The following is an 18,883-nucleotide window of genomic DNA, read 5'->3' as shown; positions in this document are numbered from 1 at the left end:
AGATATTATGATATTTAATTTAATCACATAAAAATTTATCACGAACTGAAATTTCTCATTTGTTTTATTTATATAGTTATAAACTTATTAGTTTACTATTATTTTTATTTAGAAATTAATTAATTTTTTAATTCTGAAAGATCTCACAACATATTAAATATATCAGATTTTTTTTTAAAATAATGACAAATACTCTAACAACTCAATTATTGAGGAGAGGCTCAAAGAGGAATACCAGAACCAGATCTTACGACTTAAAAATATTCAGAATATTCAATACATAGAGATATAAATTGGAAAAACAAAAAAAAAAAAAAACTAACATAATTGAGAGTCTCATAACTCATGAAGAACAATATAATTAGGCACCGCTAAACTGTTAAAAATTTAGTGTAAAATGTGCAAATCAAATCTAAAGCTACTAACATAAAATAAAATCAGTCACCAACTTACTGTACCAAAAAAATTTTCAGTTCTGATAATTGTTTTTCTGATTAAATTCATAAAACAACGATAACCAAGAAGGGAACTAACCTCGAAGAAGCCAAAATATGAATATGAAAAGAAAAAAAAAAGAATTATTAAGAAAAGAGTAACTCTTACCAAGATTAGTAAATAATATATTCTACTCAAGCAAAACAAAAAGAAATTGAGATATAGAAGAAAAGAAAGAAAACACACAATGATCCTCCTCTGTTCAACAGCAACAGCAAGGGCAAAAGCAATGACAGCCACAAGCAACAAAACTGAAACTATATATATATATATGTGTTATTTCTAAGGGTAAAATAGAAATTAATAAAATTTAATGATAATATAGCCAGAACAAAGATATGAGCTTGTTAAAAACCATAGGATTGAAGGTTTTAAAAATTCGTCTAAAGTTTGTTTTTTGCATACCATTAAACACCCTAAAATAATCATACTATCAAGAAACAAATAAAATTTTGTCATCTCAACACCGTACCCTACATTAATTAACCACAAAATAGCACAATCTAAAAAGAGGGTAATAGTGGGGAACAATTTCGAATGCCGATGACAACATTAGTTTGGACATTATAGCATAAAGGGTAAGACAATTGAGGACAAAATGAAGAAAGCATACAACAAATCGCGAAGGGAAGATGATACTTTTAGATGAGTTCGGGTGGAGAAAATGCTTTGAAGAAGAGAAGGGAAGATGATTTCAGATGGAGACAAGAAGAAGAGTAGTAGATCGCGTGATGAAGGAAAAATATTGAGAAGAAGAGAAGCAGGTCAAGTTGGTGAAGGAAAATGGAGTATGCAACGAGAGTTATTTCAAGGGTAAAATAAGAATTAATAAAATTTAATGAAGGTATAAGCGAAACAAAATATGAGCTTGTCAAAAATCATTGAATAAGTGGTTTTAAAAATTTGTTCAAAATTTACATTTTGGATGCCATGAAATACCCTAAAATAACCATACAATTAAGAAATAAACATAATTTCGTCATTCCAACACCATACAATGCATTAATTAACTACAAAATAACAGCGTGCAAACAAAGGGTGAGTATTTTTAATAGTTGAATGTGCATCATTCTAGTATGCATAGATACACATGTGAGTATAATATTTATATGTAAAAGAAAGAGTTCAACCATAGATGGTATTAAATTGTACTTCAGCCTTGTTCATTCCATCATTATGCATTGAGGAATAAAACCTAGGGTAATTTTATTAGTTCAAAATTAACCTATTATGTGATTTTTGAGTGAGATATTGACACATAATATGCAGATGTGTGAAATACAAATAGTGGAACTCTGATGACTATTACTCGTAAAATAAAGATAAATATACATTTAGTGAGTTGTTTATATTTACAGGGTAAGAATTACTACCAAGATAAAATGCTATTTTCTACTATAATTATTAAAATAAATGGAACACGATGCTAAATTGTATCGGTAGTTCAATCTCAACTATGTTTTATGTTAGAAGAATTGAATTTGGAGGCTGCGAGGCCAACAATCTTAAGATTATTGATACTGTTGAGTTGATGAGGTCCTAAAGGACTGAACCTTCTCTGTCTTTTCTTCTTTTTTTTTCTTTTGTTCTTTGATTGCAAGGAGAAACAAGTATATCTTTGGAGGAGATTTTGCTGGATTTTCAGCAAATTCTTGAAGCTGCCCTAGTCTTCAGATGACATTGAGATCGTCATTTCTTCCTCGTAAATTTTGCGTGCAACAAAAGTAATTATGCTGCCATTGCAACATGCTAGGAAGAAATGGGTAAGAGAAGATCTTTTGGGTCCAAACTTAATCACAAGCCACATTTGGAAAGGTCTCATTTATTCATGAAATGTTAAAAACAACATTTAGCAGTCAAAATTGAAGAATGAATGTTTATAGGGGAGAGGAATGTAACATTCAATTATTCTTTGATTGGTGGAACACTCTGTATCTTTTAATAGTGCAATACATAGCACTCAATAACAATATTTCCTTTCAGCCCAAAATAATTCAAGCCCAAGTTCCAAGTTCAGGTCAGCCCAAACTGAGCCTCTGAACCCAAAACCGGAGGCAGAGTGTTGACAGAGAAAAAGAGCGTTACAGGACAGAGCAGAGGTCAGCGAAGAGAACGCGTTGAAACGAGAAAGAAGCAGGAGGAGAGTGGTCCAAGAAAATGCTTCGAGGTGCTTCGATCGAGGCAGAGGATAAGCTGCAGCCACCGAAAACCAGGCTTGGAGGATTGCCTGAGCAGAAGGAGGCTTGTTAGTGAATATTTCGGGTTCTATAAAAGGAGAAGAGAAGAAGTGACGATGAGAAGGCAAATAATCAGGGAAGGAAAACAAAGAGTGTTCTAATAGGTTTTTGGATTCTAGGATTTCTCTAGAGGCTCTGGGTAGAAAAAATATACCGAGAAGGAGAAAGCTATCGAAAGAGAGAAAAGGAAAGCTTAGGAAAAATACAGAGAAGCTAGGGTTTCTTTTTTTTTTTTTTTTTTAAGAGGAAATCAGAAGCAATTAAGGGAAGCTTCAGGCTTCAGTGACTGTGGAGGCTCCAGTTTTGTCTCCCTAGGTAATCACTTGGGAATCCTCTCCGTATCCTTGTCTTGATGATGATTTTATCAATAGAAATGGGAAGAATTATGTAATTATCGGTATGCTTGCACTATTGGACACTAAAAACTTAACTCTAACTTGTTTGGTAATTTTTCCATTTGCGCATATGATCTAGGATTTCTCTGTTTTCATTGTATGGTGGTGGCATTATCTCTTTCTAATTCCAAACTTCATAATGATTTTAATTCTTGCAGTGCGTGAGAAAGGTTGAGTGTGGATTGAATGCAAATATGGATAATTTTAATTCTTATGCCCTATGCGCACTCATGATAATGTGTTGGTTTGATCCCTGCCTATGTTTGGTTACTTAGGTTTAATACACAGACATTACACGGTATTTTCAACTTTTTAGAATTTCTCTAATGTTATTTGTTCATGATTGCATTCAATGTATTATTGATTGCATTTGACATACATAAAAGGGACATGTTTGAAACACTCATACTGCATTGTTAAATATTGAGACACTGAGCTTAAACTCACTCCTTTCTTTTTTCCTCCTCAGGTAGCAAACAAGTTAGTAGAGCTTTAGTTCGAAACATACCTTTTCGCGACACACTCTATTTCTCAGTCCAAGAAAGAAATGGACGCAACTCAACAACAAAATCCCAGATATGACCTCATAATATTTGGAGCTTCAGGATTCACTGGCAAGTATGTGGTCAAAGAAGCTCTCAAGTTCCTTGGAACTCCGTCTTCTCCTCTTAAGACAATTGCCTTGGCAGGTCGCAGTCCCTCCCGGATCAGTCAATCCCTTGAATGGGTTGCCCGTCCGAACCCGCCTCCATCCATCCCTATCATTGCTGCTGACAGCACCGACCCTGTCTCCCTCCGTCGCCTATGCCAGCAAACCAACCTCATTCTTAACTGTGTCGGTCCCTTCCGGCTCTATGGCCTGCCCCTTGTCGCCGCTTGTGCCGAGTCAGGGTTTGTTTTCGTCTTTACTTCAGCTTTTTGCCACTTTGTTGCAGCTCGAGTTGAACTGTCCTCAAATTGTTTGTATTTATGTATTTGTCAAAACAAAATTGTTTTTGTATTTATGTGTATATGTAGATAGTCTTCAGAACTATTAGAAGCGGATAGCATGAATGTAATGTTAATGGGCTAATTTTTACATATTGGTTTAGAAAAACCCCATAGAAGAGAAAGAGTGGAAGGTCGAGAGGAGAGAAAATGGAAGATTCAGAGAAGAGAAGCCATTATATCTCTAAGGGAGGAAGAAAATAGAGATCGAAAAAAGAGAAGAAACTCATTTCACGAATTCCTGCCCATATTTTGCAACTATATCTTTCCAATTTATAGAAGTCTATTTATCTAATTAGTAAAAGGTGCATGCCTTATCCTTGAATAATCTGAAAGCAAATTTGTGTAAAAATTTGGAGGGTGAGATTGTGGAGAATTGATATCTATATGGGTTTGAATCCTTGGATGATTTGTAAGAGTTATAAAATTGAGAAATGATTGATGTATTGATGTATTATGATAGTTTTTGTTTATGTGAGGCCGTTTGGGTTAACAGAGACTATCGTCAATATATCAATAACTTCTATTAACATTGGTCTTGTGGTAAGTGACCTGCACTCATTTCTTGTTTGATGGCAATGGTGATGGTATATCAGTTATATAAGTTTCAAATATTGTACTTCTATATCATTCTTTTTGTTAAGCCATCTGATTTTTCTAGGTGTGACTACTTGGACATATGTGGGGAGCCCGAATTTATGGAAGGAGTGGAGGCAAAGTACCATGAAACAGCAGTTGCTACAGGCTCCTTGGTGGTTTCAGCTTGTGGTTTCGATTCTGTTCCAGCTGAACTGGGGCTTATTTTCAATTCCAGGCAGTGGGTGCATCCGGCTATTCCTAACCATGTTCGGGCATATGTAAGCTTGGAGTCAAATATAAGGATGGTTGGAAATTTTGGGACATTTGAGTCAGCAGTGTTAAGTGTGGCCAATGTAGAGAAGTTGCAGGAGTTGAGGCAGTCAAGACCAAGACGAGCAAGGCCAGTGGTGAGGAATTAGTGTGTTTTTCAGTTCAGTTTTGTCAATAATTTGATTGTGTTATTGCTTGTTTGATAATGTTTCCAGCTCCTAGATGATCTTTGTGCTTGACTTAATTTTTAGCTTTTACTTGTATGATTGCAGATTGCTGGTCCTGCTCCTCCCAAAGGACCATTGGTAGAACATCAAAAGAAAATTGGTCTCTGGGCTGTGAAGCTGCCTTCCGCTGATTCAATTGTTGTCCGTAGAACTCTTTCGACTCTTGCTGAAAATCCACATGGTCTTCCTGGGGTTAATGAGAGTGCTGAGCAGAGAGAAAGGAGGGAGGCCTTCTGGTCAACTGTGAAGCCAGCTTACTTTGGGGTTAAGATAGGATCCAAGTCTCTGTTAGGCATATTTCGATTCATGATAATCGGAATGTTCATTGGGCTGTTGGGTAAAATTTCTTTTGGGAGGTGGCTTCTTTTGAAATTTCCTTCAATTTTCAGTCTTGGATTGTTTAGGAAGAAGGGTCCATCAGAGGATGAGGTAAGAAGTGCTTCATTTAAAATGTGGTTTGTCGGCCATGGATTTAGTGACGAGAGTCTTATCTCACAAGAAAAATCAAAGCCTGACATGGAAGTAATAACAAGAATAACAGGACCAGAAATCGGCTATTCGACCACTTCAATAATACTTGTTCAATGTGCTCTTGTTGTCTTGAGCCAACGTGAAAACCTAGTCAAGGGAGGAGTATTCACACCTGGCGTTGTATTTGGTACCACTGATCTCCAACAACGACTCCAAGAAAACGGAATATCTTTTGATATCATTTCAAAGAGTTCGCTCCCTCGTTAACTGGTACACACTTTATGGCATTTCTAGGAACATCTGAGTGTATATGAACTTCTATCTTGGCATACTTATGTGTTGTTAAATAAAAAGTTAGTAGTTAGTTATATATGTTGTTATCCTGTCTGATTCTCTTTCCAAAGTGCTAAATCAGTATGTTTTGTTTTCACAAATACTTGCGTTTATGTCAAAGTCTGAACGATAGACTTTCGACCTATGATATTACGGATTTTCAGACAATCACAAGTGCAAAAATATGACATATTCTTGGTATTCATTTTGTTTTGGTCTTCTTCCACATGACCTAGAACTCCCACCAACACTGACTAAAACCCTTGCCTCTTCCATCCTTAGGGTTATCTCCTCCCCCATCACAGTGTTATCTTAAAAAAATGTCTCATTTAAGAAAATATGATGATCTCTCTTTAAATTAAAAAAAAGATTCTCTAAACTCTAATTAACATAAGATGGTAAATCATTAATATACGAACATAAATTATACGGTTAGGATTTCATCAAGTTTAAAAGAGATTATCATGTTAAAAATTATAAATATTATTATTATTTTTTTGCATGAAAATTGAAGGTTATAAATAAAAAAATTTTTTAATTTCACCAAAATAGTATCACATATTTATCAACATTGAGGATATTTTTAGGTCACCATATTCTATCTATTTATATTTGTTATATTATCCATCTATTTTCTTTTCTATTTAATATTTTGATTATATTTAGAACAAATACAAAAATTTTATCAAATTTATTCATAAATTAACACTTAATTTAATTAAAATCCGTGAAACTATTTTTAATATGATCAAAATAAATCATATATTGAATTTCGTATGACATTCAATTAACACACTCCAAATTCTATCAACTCTAATTGTGCATAAATTTCATTGAAGCTATTACCTCTAAAAAAGTATTATATTATATTATATTATTGCTAACTAAAATTTAATTGTATTCTCATTCACAAAATTTATACCAAAATAAAAAAAAAGTATTTACCAACTACGCATGTATATTATTACATGCTATAAATTTTTAAAAGAAAATTATAAATGAAACTAAGGTTGACACCCGCTAATTTTAAGCAGGAGCAACAAACGGCGTCGTTTCTGTTCATCGTGCAAACAGAGGAGGACAAACCCTTATCCGGAGGAGAAAATCGCATTTCTCCACTCCGTTCTTCTTCAGTTCTTCTCACTATGCTAAAGACGAAAGTAAAATAAAAATCTCTCACAATCTATTGGCGCCAAACCGGCAAACATGAGCGCCAGCAGAACTCTAATCCGTTCATCTCTTCACTCCCTCCAGTCTCTTCCCGTTTTCCACCCAAAACCTTTCTGCTTTCTCCGCCCCGCGTATCCTCTGTCCTACTCTTCCCCATATACACGTAGTCTTTCTCTCGTTCTCTGTTGTTTTATCTGATTTCTTGCTTTGGCATGTATTTTGATTTAATTTTATTTGTTGTATCCGATAGGCATTGGGGTTGGGCCCTACAGGGTTCGTAGGAGACCTTTTGGGTCAGTCCGAGGAGCAGTTCCGGTGGAAGTGCCGGAATTCACGGATGAGTCACCTGAGGAAGCGACAAAGGACACGGTTGAACAATTGCTCGCGAATCCTGATGATGTAGCAAGGTTTATGAAAATGGAGCGCAGGTCCACGACGAGCGACGGTGGTGAGCGTACAGGACGGGAAAGCCGTTGGTTCCCTTACCTGAACAGGTTCAAATGCGGGAATTTGTACCTGAACAGCGGGGAGGTGCTGGAGGCGCTGGCCCCTCACATGATGGAGGAGAGGAAGGAGCGGTTCCGGAGGGTGGCGAGTAACCGGAGCTTTTCCGTGTGTTTGGTTGTGGAAGGGCTCTCCGATTTTGGGAATGTTTCGGCCGCGTTTAGGTCTGCTGACGCCCTTGGGTTCCAGTCTGTCCACGTCGTATCCTGTGATAACTCCAAAAGGTGCACTTGAGGTTGGCATTTTCCTTCTTAGTGTTTGATAATATGATAACTGGTTTTAGGGTTACTCTTGTTTGATTTTATAACCTGCTTTTGTTATGGAGGTCATGAACATTGAATAGTTTAATTGTAAGTGCTTTAGCTACTACCGATATTGAATAGTGTTTTAGTAATACCCCGTTGAAGTTATATTATATTCAAAACTTTGGACTTTTTAGTCCACTGAAAAGGACAGACAAAGAAGGTTTTAGGCTTTCTTGACGGATTTTATTGCTGTTGATTGTGGTTGGCATTTGTTTGAGTTGCAAAATCAGCATTACCTATGTTCTTGATGCAGATACAGAGACAATCGCCATGTTAGTATGGGTGCGGAGAAATGGTTAGACATTGAACTTTGGAACTCTCCACAAGAGTGCTTTAAAGTTCTGAAATCACGTGGTTACCGAATTGCCACAACTCATCTTGGCATGGATGCAGTAATTTTGCTTCATTATTTATTTTTGTTATTTTTTCTTCAAGAGAAAGTGAGAATTTTTTTAGAAACAAATGTGAAGTAGTACTAGTCCTTTGTTTTATTGCAACATGTTCTATTCTATTATGTTTTGTTCCCTAGAGCTGGTTATAAAACAATATGCTAACTGGGCTGTGGCTTTATTGGTGCTTCATAGTCTGAGAGTTCCTGATCTCCTTTATGTTCAATTGACTACTTGGTACTATCAGGTATCCATATATGACATGGATTGGTCATGCCCAACTGCAATAGTAGTGGGAAATGAAGGCAGGTAATCATATTCCTTTGTTTTCAATCATTTATTCACATTGTTTACTTCTAGCTGAGGAAATTATTGCCTTTATAAAATGTCTATATATAATACATCACCAATAAAAGTCAAAGTAAATGCATGTAAGAATTAACTTTTTAAATTTTGCTTTTTCTTATATTTTGTGACTTCTGGGTAAAATCTGAATAGTAAATGAGTTTTTACTCTGAAATATGACAAGATTTCCTGGTGCATTTTCTTCTTTTCATTGTGGCTACATGTTTCAAGTGCATTGGTGGAATAACAGATAACTTGGTCTGCTTAAGTTCATGATAGTCATGGGCCATTTTTATTCTTTTGCTTCCCCCCATATATTCTTTGAAAGACATTCTTAATGAACTTCTAATGCCAGTCAACGTCGTCTCTAATTGCAGGGGTATAAGTGATGAGGCCCTTCAACTTTCAGATTTATGCTGCAGTATTCCAATGAAAGGCATGGTGGACTCTTTCAATGTTTCAGTTGCTGCGGGCATCATCATGCACCATGCTGTTTGTGACAGAATTTCTCGTCTGGTAATTCCCCTTGATCTATGCAGTTGATTAATTTCTGCGATTGAGATGAATTTAGATAGTAGGTTAGGTATATTATATCATTTTTCTCAAGGATTGTGTCAGATTTGTTCCTCCTGTATTACTATATTTATATCTGGTGATTTAAGTTACATAAATTACTCTAAAGCCAGTACATGCTTCTATTTAGTTTTATAGAAATTAACTATTGCATCTATTTCACGCAGGGGTGCCATGGTGATCTGACATTAGAAGAGAGACAAATCTTACGTGCAGAGTTCTATTTACGTCATGGAAAAAGTGCCATAAGCATTGCTCATGAATATGCGAAGCGCAAGGAAGCCATGCTTGTTTCGAAGCTATGATATGGTTCCCTATTTATGGGATGTCTGCCAATTGACTTCTGAACATTATGGGAAGCAGATGTAAGGTTGTCGAAGGGTGAAATGATGGAGATAACCTGTGACTTATTCATATTGGCCAGAAGCAAAGTCCCAGCATCAGTTGTGTTAATGGAGGCAACAAAATCCCTTGCTTAGCTAAGCCAGGCTGTCTCGGGGAAGATAATCCGCTCTGGATGTTAAGTATATGACATTTTGACTGTTGATTGTTGAATCACAAAGATTCATAACATGCTTTTGTCTCTGATAGGAAAAACCAACATTAAAATCTATCTTCATTTTATGTAATTTAGTGATTAAGTGATATAAAGGGGAAAATCTTTTTGATGTTATTTATAAGCTGCTGGACCTTTCTTTTTGGATAAACCTGTCGAACTTGATTGGGTACTGTAATGATTTTGTTGCTGCCGGATTTCTTTTCCTGTTTTCCAATCCAGTTGTTCAATTAGAAATGATAGTAAACCCTGACAAAGAATTGCTTGCAGAATTTTTCATTCTAGACAGTTTCAAAGTATTCTCTTTTTAACTTTACAGGCTGGGGAACGCTTTTCATATTCATGATGATACATATTCTCTACTAACAAGTAAGACCAGGGAAAAAAATATAATCCAGTTCAAATTATCACAAATGTAGGAAATTTTCTAAATATTCTAAATATGAGCTGCCAATCCACTAAAACATATCATCACAATGCACTAATCAATTAACATTTTCCCCTCTGTTGTTTGTGGTGATGTTGTCTTGGTGCTTTGAATGTTCAAGTATCTCTTTGATTCCTGCAATCTGACAAACTCATCGATTCTTGCCTTCAATTCAGTGTTAGGAATCAGCATGTCGACAGTTAGATGGGAACGGTTAAATGGATCAGTCTGCATTTGCACAAAATTCAATTAGCAAACCTAGGACTTATTTAGACCATATATAGAACACAGAACAGGATGGAGATGTACATTATCACTAAGAAGATGTCTTTGAATTACAGGCCTGTCCACCGTGATCCTTGAACTAGGTAATAACACTGGATCCTTCATTAGAGTGTACTGCAATACGTAAATACAATCAGTCTTGTTTTCACGGCAAGTACTGGACAACATCTCCCGGTATAGAGGGAGAAAGATGAGAGAAGGGCAATGTCTTAATAGCATAACATGCAGTGAGACAGTGATACAAGTGTTGCCTGTCAAGCTACTGGCAGTTGGTAAGTACTTCCAGACTAAACCACAAAGTAATGTTAAATGTACCTGAATGGGATCCAGGAATTCTTCTGGTATGTCACCAAGGGCTGCTTCAGCGTCCATGGCCTCTGATGCAGCAGCTTTGGCTTTTGCCCCGAGCTCAACAAATTCCTGTATAATTCTCATGTCTTCACCAATTTTGCGGAGCACATCAGCAGCAGCACTAAACAACTGGAGCATACACAAATTTTAAGATAGACCTTGATCAGAAAATAATGAGAAACCAAAGTCTTCAACAATGTTAAAAATAGAACTTCAAAAAAGTTAACCAAAACGTTTGAATCACCTGCTCATTGTATGACCGACCATCCTTGGAGATGGCGGATGGAAAAATGTTATCAGAGTCGCCCCTTGCCAGATGAACGTATATGCGAACAATCTTCAATAAAATATAACAAATAGTTAAACACAATTTTCAACCTTCAAACCGCAAAACTGGTCTTTTCTAAAGAAGAATGATATTAACGAGGCACTCAAAGGGAGCAACCCATTTATACTAACAAGTCAACATCATTATGTCCAATATCCTCCAAAAAAATTGTACCTGTAAATCAACAAGCGTGCAGTAGGAACACAGTAACCCACCCAGTATTTACAACCTTCAACAAGGAATCCTCTTATCCTTCACTTGTGGCTCAGTGAAGAACAACAAATTTAATAATCAAATAAGAATATGGAACCAGGATCTTACAGAACTTTGCCTAAAGCTACACATGTTTTCTACTCTTTCCACAAGTCATCAGTATTCCTTCCTTCAATTACTACTAGAAAAGCAAAGGACGAAGTAAGAACACATGGCAGGTATATTTGGAGACATCTCATTTAATGTTTCATATCTTTAATATATCCAAGATTCATCTCATACAATGTCTCATATCTTTCCAAATTCCTTAACACGTAAAAAGCTCCCAAGTTGCCACACAGCCATACAGACACAAGTCTGCATGCATGCATAATGAGCCAAAAATCACACATACTATGCCAGTTGCCACTTTCAAAAATGTAAATGATTACGATCCTGATATAGCTAAAGGTTCAGACAAATGGTCATACTTATTAAACATTTTGCCAGTTGCACAATTAATCACAAAGAGTTATACAGTTATGTCAATCCAATTATATATATCCTTTTTTTACTTCCTCCTTTTTTCGTTGCAATAGATACCATGTTGATTTCACTTCAGTCAAACAATCCCAACTCCCACACTCTAAAGAAGAAGGAAAAAGGGAAAGAGAATAATATCAAATTAAATATACCTTTTTTTTAAAAAAAAAAAAGTTTACCAATACCAACCTGCTTAAGCAAATGTCTGGGACGAAACTCGTACTTCTCAGGGTCTTTCAAACTGAGGGATTTCCTTTGGGGCCCAACAAGTTGAAGCAAAAAGTAATTGAGCATATTGGCTACTCTTTCAACCTTCACAATTTTTTTCAGAGAGCGAGAGAGAAGGAAAAAACAATCAGTAAAGAATAGAAAGAGTTTCGGTTCTAGTCCGAGTAATAACATGTCTCCATACTGACGAGGAAAGTATATCTCACCATCTCAGGAAGTAGGAAGGGAGCTGTAATCTGCTCAGATGTGAATGCCAGCATACTTACATCCTCATTTGCCAACTTCATATCAATACGGATTATCTGAAGACACAAGACAAAGCACATCCGATATGTACTATGAAGAATTAAAATTCAGAGGTGTAAATTTAGAATCTTTCTCTTGCAACACATGGCTACATCCAGACACCACACCTAAAAAGCACATAGAACAAAGGATAACACTAACATTCTCCTGCGAGTGGAACAATCTGGTTCTCTCCTGCCTCTCTTGGACTGGTCTTCGTTCCCATTCTGCAGTGTTTGACATCTCAGCTTCAAGTTCTTTGAGCTCAAGAATTTTGTTAAGACTTTCATCAAGAAGATATATACTATCATTGATCAAGAAGTTTAGGAAGTTCAGATAGACACCCTTCTCCTCTTCCTTGGCAATCTGGAACCAAATTTATCACATTTACCACATCACAAAAAAGGATATTCAATACCGAACGAATAATGTAATAGATAAAAACCACTAAAATATTTTACCTGTCTCCAAGCATTACAATGACTAGGGACCTGCCATAAGTACTCAAGAAGTTCAGCAATATTATGCCGGATGTCGAACTTATCATAGAACTGCATGGGACAGGAAACAAAAAGGCCAATTAGCACGAAGTAGTTAACTAATAAGAAAAAGGGAGGAGAAAACATAAAGGTATTCACAAAAGGAAATATCTGTTCAAATTCAGCCTTGAAGACCATTATAAGCAGTCAGAAATATAAACAAATATTGAATATGATATTTTATTATTTTAGTTTATTATTTAATTAATTAACTATTTAATTAGTTAGTATTATATAATTAGAATTCTATAAGAATAATAATTTCATATTATTAGAATTCTAGTAGAATAATAATTTCCTTATTAATAGGTTATGAATTCTATAAATATTCAGGTGTAACAAACTAAAGAGTGAGAAATAAAATTATTTATTTTTTTCTCCTAAAATTCTAAATGGTATCAGAGCCAAATAATATTATTTTAGGAATTTAATTTTAAGGTTATTTCCAAACCCTAAAATAGCACAATATGCTGGGTTGGTAAACTTTTATATATATCTACTTTCATAACCACCCAATATCGATTGGACTCGTCGATATATTATATGGTATTTACGGTGATTTTCGGTGGCGGTGTAAGCGCCGGTAAAAAAGGTGCAGTTGCACTCTGAAGGCGCCGGTAAAAAGATGCAGCCGCACATTTGCAGGCGCTAGTAAAAAAGTGCAGCCACACATCTACAAGTACCGGTAAAAAAAGTGCAGTCGCACATCCAAAAGCACCGGTAAAAATATAAAACTGCACAACCGTAAGCATTGGTAAAAAGTTGCAGTCGCACATCTATAATCGTCAATAAAAAGATGCAGCCGCACATCACATGCGCTGGTAAAAAGTTACAGCCGTACATCTACAGGTGCTGGTAAAAAAAAAACCGCGTTATTCCGTTTTTCTGCTCACATTCAAAGATTTGTCCGACTTCGAGTTATTTTCTGAGCCGACTTCAAGTCGTTTTAAAGCAAAGTCTGAGCCGTTTTAGAGTCAAACCCGAACCGTTTTAGAGCTGAACTCGAGTCATTTTAGAGTCGAGCTTAGCTGTTTTGAGCCGGGTCGAGCCGTGTTGAGCCATGCCAAGCCGTTTTGAGCCAGACCGAGCTATTTTGATCCGAAACGAGTTGTTTTGAGCTGAGTCGAGCGTGCGTACGCCTTTAGTAGATTGCATGATGACTCTTCAAAACTTATTCTGCATATTGGGCGTGTGCGATATCCCTGCCCAACTTTAGGGGGATGTTGAATATGATATTTTATTATTTTAGTTAATTAATTAATTATTTAATTAGTTAGTATTATATAGTTAGGATTTTATAAAAATAATAATCTCATATTATTAGAATTATAGTAAAATAAGAATTTCCTTATTAATAGGTTAGAAATTCTATAAATACCCAGGTGTAACAAATTAAAAGGTGAGAAATAAAATTATTTATTTTTTTCTACTAAAATTCTACAACAAATCAGACATAGAATAGCAGAAAGTAGGCCTCCATTCTAAATAACCCAAGTCCAAGCCACCAAGCCATACAAAGAAATAAGACGCATCATACTCTTGGGACCATTTCCCATGGCCATACCTTATTTTAAATGATAGTCAACATGAGGAAGGAGCTCGTGCAAATGTAAGTTCAAATCTTTCTTATTAGAATCTAACATTCCTTTGATAGAAATGTGGCCAAGTTACCAAGACTATCCAACTACCTTCTCACTTATATATCAACAAAATCAATTTTGGAAACAAGGGTCTCTGTGAACCATTATATAAAGGAATCAAACAGCATAAAAATTTAAGCAATTACCTGTGTGTGGGAACCTGTGAACTCAATGTCAACATATAGTTTCAAAAGATTTCTCACAAGATACTCAAGAGACAATTGATGCCCCTCAAACAGAGTTGATGTAGCAGTTGAACCACTGCATGTGAGATAAAAAAAACTTTCATGAATATCTAACTATTCAGTTTGAAATTGGAAAAAGAAAAGGAACAAAGAGATGTTTAGTTATCCTGCTATTGTAAGCTATCAGATCACCTTCTTCGGGGCATCCAGCAGTTCAGCACTTCAACCATCTTTGCTCTAAGATAAGGATTCCTGATATAATTTGGACTTGCCATGAACATTATAATGAAGTTCATAAAGTCGTCCTTCCAAAGAAAGAAAAAACAAAACATTAACTACAATGTAGGACACATTAACAGGATTGCATGGGAAGTATACAAGGCAAATGCTTTTTGCATACAGCCTACCAGCAAGACACCATCCAAAACTTTTGGTATCCGGGAGGCAAAAATGAGCAATTCCATGGCATCTTCAACAAAATGCTCTGGCATAGAAGCAAATGCCATTGGGCAAGTTGATGGCAGAGGCATCCTAAATCCACCAACCAAACCAACTAAGAACACCACCATTAACCGATAGAATGATAATGCACGCTGAATAAGTGCTCCATCCTACAGATCAAAGTAAAGTAAACAGAATCATATTCCAGTATTCAATTACAGAATTTTAAATTTTTTAACTACACTTTTTTGAACTTTTATCCCTAACGGCATTACACAGAAAGAGAGAATCGAGCCCTCAATCAAAGGAATCTATATAAAGTATTTTTCCTTTTCCTGGATAAAACTGCAGTTCAGCAGTAGTGTTCATGTTTAAACTAAATTGTTAAATATATGTTTGTGCATAGTCCATGCTCACAGTAGAGGGGAGGGAAAGAGAAGGGGGGGGGGGGGGGGGGGGGGTATACCCTTAGTATTTGAGCTTCATAACAAAGCTTTTCCTGTGTATGCAACTCTATGGCATTCTCAAGTCGAGATATATCAAGCTCCAGCTGTGGAGAAGGTGCCTGCCCTTGCATGCTTTTTAGAGTGGCGAGTGTATCTTCACGTCTTGAAATATCCTAATAGGATATTTAGAAATATAAAAAAGTTGTGCCATCAATTAGTTTATACATTTAAGAGAGAGAGAGAGAGAGAGAGAGAGAGAGAAACTACAAGAAAGTGATTGTTCAAGTCAAAAAATTAGTGTTAGAAAAAAACAGTCCCATACACCTCCATTTATGTAGACCACTAGCTAGGCACCTAAAACCATAAAAGCCAGCTCATAGGTCATGCATGCATTACCTGGACAAGATGTTTGAAGTCGGAGAATGCTTTTAACAAGCCCAAGTTGAGAACCCTTGCGGTCATAAAGAAGCATTCACAAATAAATGTGTATTTATTTGTTTGTTTTGCATTTCGGGGAGAAGGTCTAGACATATTGCTGCTTGAGCTGGTTGCTTCTTGAGACTGTAGCAAGCGATTTTCATTTTCACCACTTTGTCCAGAGGAACCAGGTTTGAAAGGGCTGCCTTTCTCGATCCACTCGGAAACTTCTTCTGATGATGCTTGTAGAGCAGTCAACCCTCTAATATGGGTTCATAAGAATAGCTATCAGGAAGATATCAAAATTGGCAGTGTAGGAGGTAAAATTAACTAAATAAGGAGTACTCACTTTAAATCCAAACGGTTACTATAGAACACATATTTTGGATCAATTTTATCCTTTTTTGTTAAATTTGCATCTAAAAACGGCTCACAGAGTTGAAGCATTACTGCACTGAGGTTGACAAACATGCCTGAACTAGCACAGGATAAAGGATCAACCTGCCATATATACCATGCATGATGACGTCAAAGAGTGTTGATATAATGAAAAAATACAACTGTTTGCTATGATTGAGAATATAAAAAAGTGAAATTCATTGTACCATCAAAAATTCAGTGAGAAGAGGTAAAGAAACAAATAAGAACTTGTAAATTAGTTATGATTCAGTTCATGTTTGTTAAAAACACCCAGATTTGTTGAATGGAGAGAGGATGGCAGAATAACCTGCAGATGGGCCCTTGATGAATTTTTATTGATAACCTCTGAAAGGTATTCAAGAACATTCTCACGAGTATCAGTGTTTTTAAGAAGAGAAAGAAGTACTTCTCCAAGACCGTCATATAAATTATTCATGACAGTTTTGATTGTGGTGAATGATGATAACAAATCAGCAGGACGACGAGTGGATGCCTCAGAGAAACATTGCTGCCTGTTATATTCATCAAAGAAAGAATGTATCAGCAGCAGTTGGACAATTCACCTTTATTACACCTAAGCCACTGTTGCAAAGTCGACTTTAATTAAATGGAAAGGCTTCTGAGTGAAAGTATGATTCTCAATGCTGTCAATAGCAGTCCCCCTTTCTTAAATTCACTTCATTTCTTTCTAGAATGCTAGAGAAAATCTGTCTCAAGATTTTGTATTTTACTCGTTTTATTGGATGTTTTTTTTTATAACTAAACTCCCATTCTATATCTAAATTGGAAAAAAAATTCAGTGTTAGGAGGGTTTCATTTGAAAGTTCCCGACTGATTCAAACCAGCTCACTCCACTATGTGGACTTAACTTCAGAGGAAACAAGAGAGGGAAAAACTGTGCATTCAACATAAGGTAGAAAACTATGGAATAAGTTCATTCAATCCTTGAAGACTTTACAAAGTAATTTATTACTTCCATTCTGTCTTAATACAAATAAATGCCCAAACTCTCTAAACCTGAACTAACCAGCTAGACTGTTCACGATTCATCACATAACTTAAGTGGAATTTCTATTGCAGTTCACAAAATGCAATTATCAAATCAAATTTTGGTTATCTTACCGCAGAAAGAAAATGAAAATAGACGAGAAAGAACACCAAATAATACTCACCCAACGTCAGGCTGGCTCTTGAAGATGGGATCATCAGGCAGGGCACTCACATGAAAGAAAGGGCCCAATATGCTGGTCATCTCTATGACACGCCCATTCAAATATGCTCCTTTAGGAATCCACCAAGGATGATTCACCAGAGACTTAGCCCCAACAGGAAAACTCACCAAATACAGCAACGCCCTTAACGGCTGCTGGAAATTCCCAAGCGCCGAGATCTTCAACACACTGCCTCTCAAGTCCTCATACAATCCCTTCAGTATTGGGTCCAAGGTCTCTAAATCCGAATCCCTAAAAAACTCGTCCAAAAACCCAGGAGGACACTGTACCCCTCCACTGCTGCTACTCCCACCGAATTCAAAAACCCCAGAACCTACCTCGGAGAAGATCAATGATAGCAGCGGCGAGGAAGTATTAGATTTCCTATCTAAACCAAAAGCATTATTCGAATTCCCGAAGAGGTCAGGATTGCCCAGGAGAATCCTGCAATAAGACACCGCCAATTTCTTAGCTTGCTTAACGACGGATTCCATCTCGGAGCGGACAGTCTTGTCTTTCATGGAGGCAATTTTCTTCGCCTCCTCGTGCGCGCGTCGGTAACAGCCAACGAGGTACTGGAATAGAGGCTCCCCCGAGGAGAAGTCACCGGAGAGCCTATCGATAAGCACTCGCTCCATTAAGTCGCGAGAGAGCCTGAGGTCCTTACCTTCGCTGAGAATTTCGGCGGCGATCATCTGAAGGTAGATGATGCGAGAATCCGTTTCCCCGGATTCTTTTAAGGTTACGAGGAAGATCTTCCGCAGAATTATGTCCTCGATTTCTTCCGGCGATCTCTGAGGTCTTTGCGTCGCCATGGCAGCTTAAAACAATCAAAGAATAAAATAAAATTGGGTTTTAAATATATGTAAATAACGAAATTTTTCAGCGAAAAAATAGAAAGATTTGAGATTGAAGAAGAAATTATGGTTTATAGGGTATCTGAGAAGACATTGAAGAGAGCATGAAGACGAGGCAGTACAAAGGTAGGTGCTTTCAGTGCTGTGTTGGGCAGAGAGTCGAAGACAACAGGAACTCCGACTAAAACTTCAACATGAAAGTATTATAGACTCTTTAACGGCGTCGTTTTTCCAGATTTTCAGGGAAGTCAA

At 36.5% G+C, this 18,883-nt stretch overlaps 3 protein-coding genes across 4 annotated transcripts; 2 read left to right on the top strand and 1 right to left on the bottom strand.

The window, feature by feature from the left end:
* The first annotated feature begins 2,594 nt into the window (after window positions 1–2,594).
* LOC110820307 (Saccharopine dehydrogenase) lies at window positions 2,595–6,029 on the top strand. The gene is made up of 4 exons (XM_088217025.1): window positions 2,595–3,047; window positions 3,597–4,018; window positions 4,776–5,100; window positions 5,236–6,029. The coding sequence occupies exons 2-4, from the start codon at window positions 3,675–3,677 to the stop codon at window positions 5,926–5,928; spliced, it is 1,362 nt and encodes a 453-aa protein (XP_088073151.1). The 5' UTR covers window positions 2,595–3,047; window positions 3,597–3,674; the 3' UTR covers window positions 5,929–6,029.
* Window positions 6,030–7,049: 1,020 nt separating this feature from the next.
* On the top strand, window positions 7,050–9,953 carry LOC110820104 (tRNA/rRNA methyltransferase (SpoU) family protein). The gene is made up of 6 exons (XM_022049493.2): window positions 7,050–7,327; window positions 7,415–7,892; window positions 8,227–8,365; window positions 8,610–8,671; window positions 9,085–9,223; window positions 9,448–9,953. Exons 1-6 carry the CDS (start codon window positions 7,201–7,203, stop codon window positions 9,583–9,585), a joined length of 1,083 nt encoding a protein of 360 aa, XP_021905185.1. The 5' UTR covers window positions 7,050–7,200; the 3' UTR covers window positions 9,586–9,953.
* A 133-nt stretch (window positions 9,954–10,086) lies between these two features.
* On the bottom strand, window positions 10,087–18,814 carry LOC110820224 (U-box domain-containing protein). 2 transcript variants are annotated; one of them, XM_088217024.1, is made up of 17 exons: window positions 18,754–18,772; window positions 17,736–18,594; window positions 16,871–17,075; window positions 16,493–16,644; window positions 16,123–16,405; window positions 15,747–15,899; window positions 15,247–15,450; window positions 15,032–15,144; window positions 14,801–14,915; window positions 12,937–13,026; window positions 12,638–12,841; window positions 12,397–12,492; window positions 12,152–12,274; window positions 11,144–11,236; window positions 10,864–11,028; window positions 10,573–10,662; window positions 10,087–10,491 (listed from the first exon to the last, which is right to left on the bottom strand). In XM_088217024.1, exons 2-17 carry the CDS (start codon window positions 18,587–18,589, stop codon window positions 10,318–10,320), a joined length of 3,114 nt encoding a protein of 1,037 aa, XP_088073150.1. In that variant the 5' UTR covers window positions 18,590–18,594; window positions 18,754–18,772; the 3' UTR covers window positions 10,087–10,317. The 2 variants fall into 2 exon arrangements, with proteins under 2 accessions (XP_088073150.1, XP_088073149.1); XM_088217023.1 differs by having other exon boundaries at window positions 17,736–18,814.
* Window positions 18,815–18,883: the final 69 nt, after the last annotated feature.

Source organism: Carica papaya, chromosome 1 (assembly GCF_054855325.1).
Source record: "Carica papaya isolate Zhongbai chromosome 1, ASM5485532v1, whole genome shotgun sequence".
In the NCBI taxonomy this organism is placed as follows: Eukaryota; Viridiplantae; Streptophyta; class Magnoliopsida; order Brassicales; family Caricaceae; genus Carica; species Carica papaya.
Note: the sequence above shows the minus strand (reverse complement) of the source record. Positions and strands in the feature narration are given on the sequence as shown.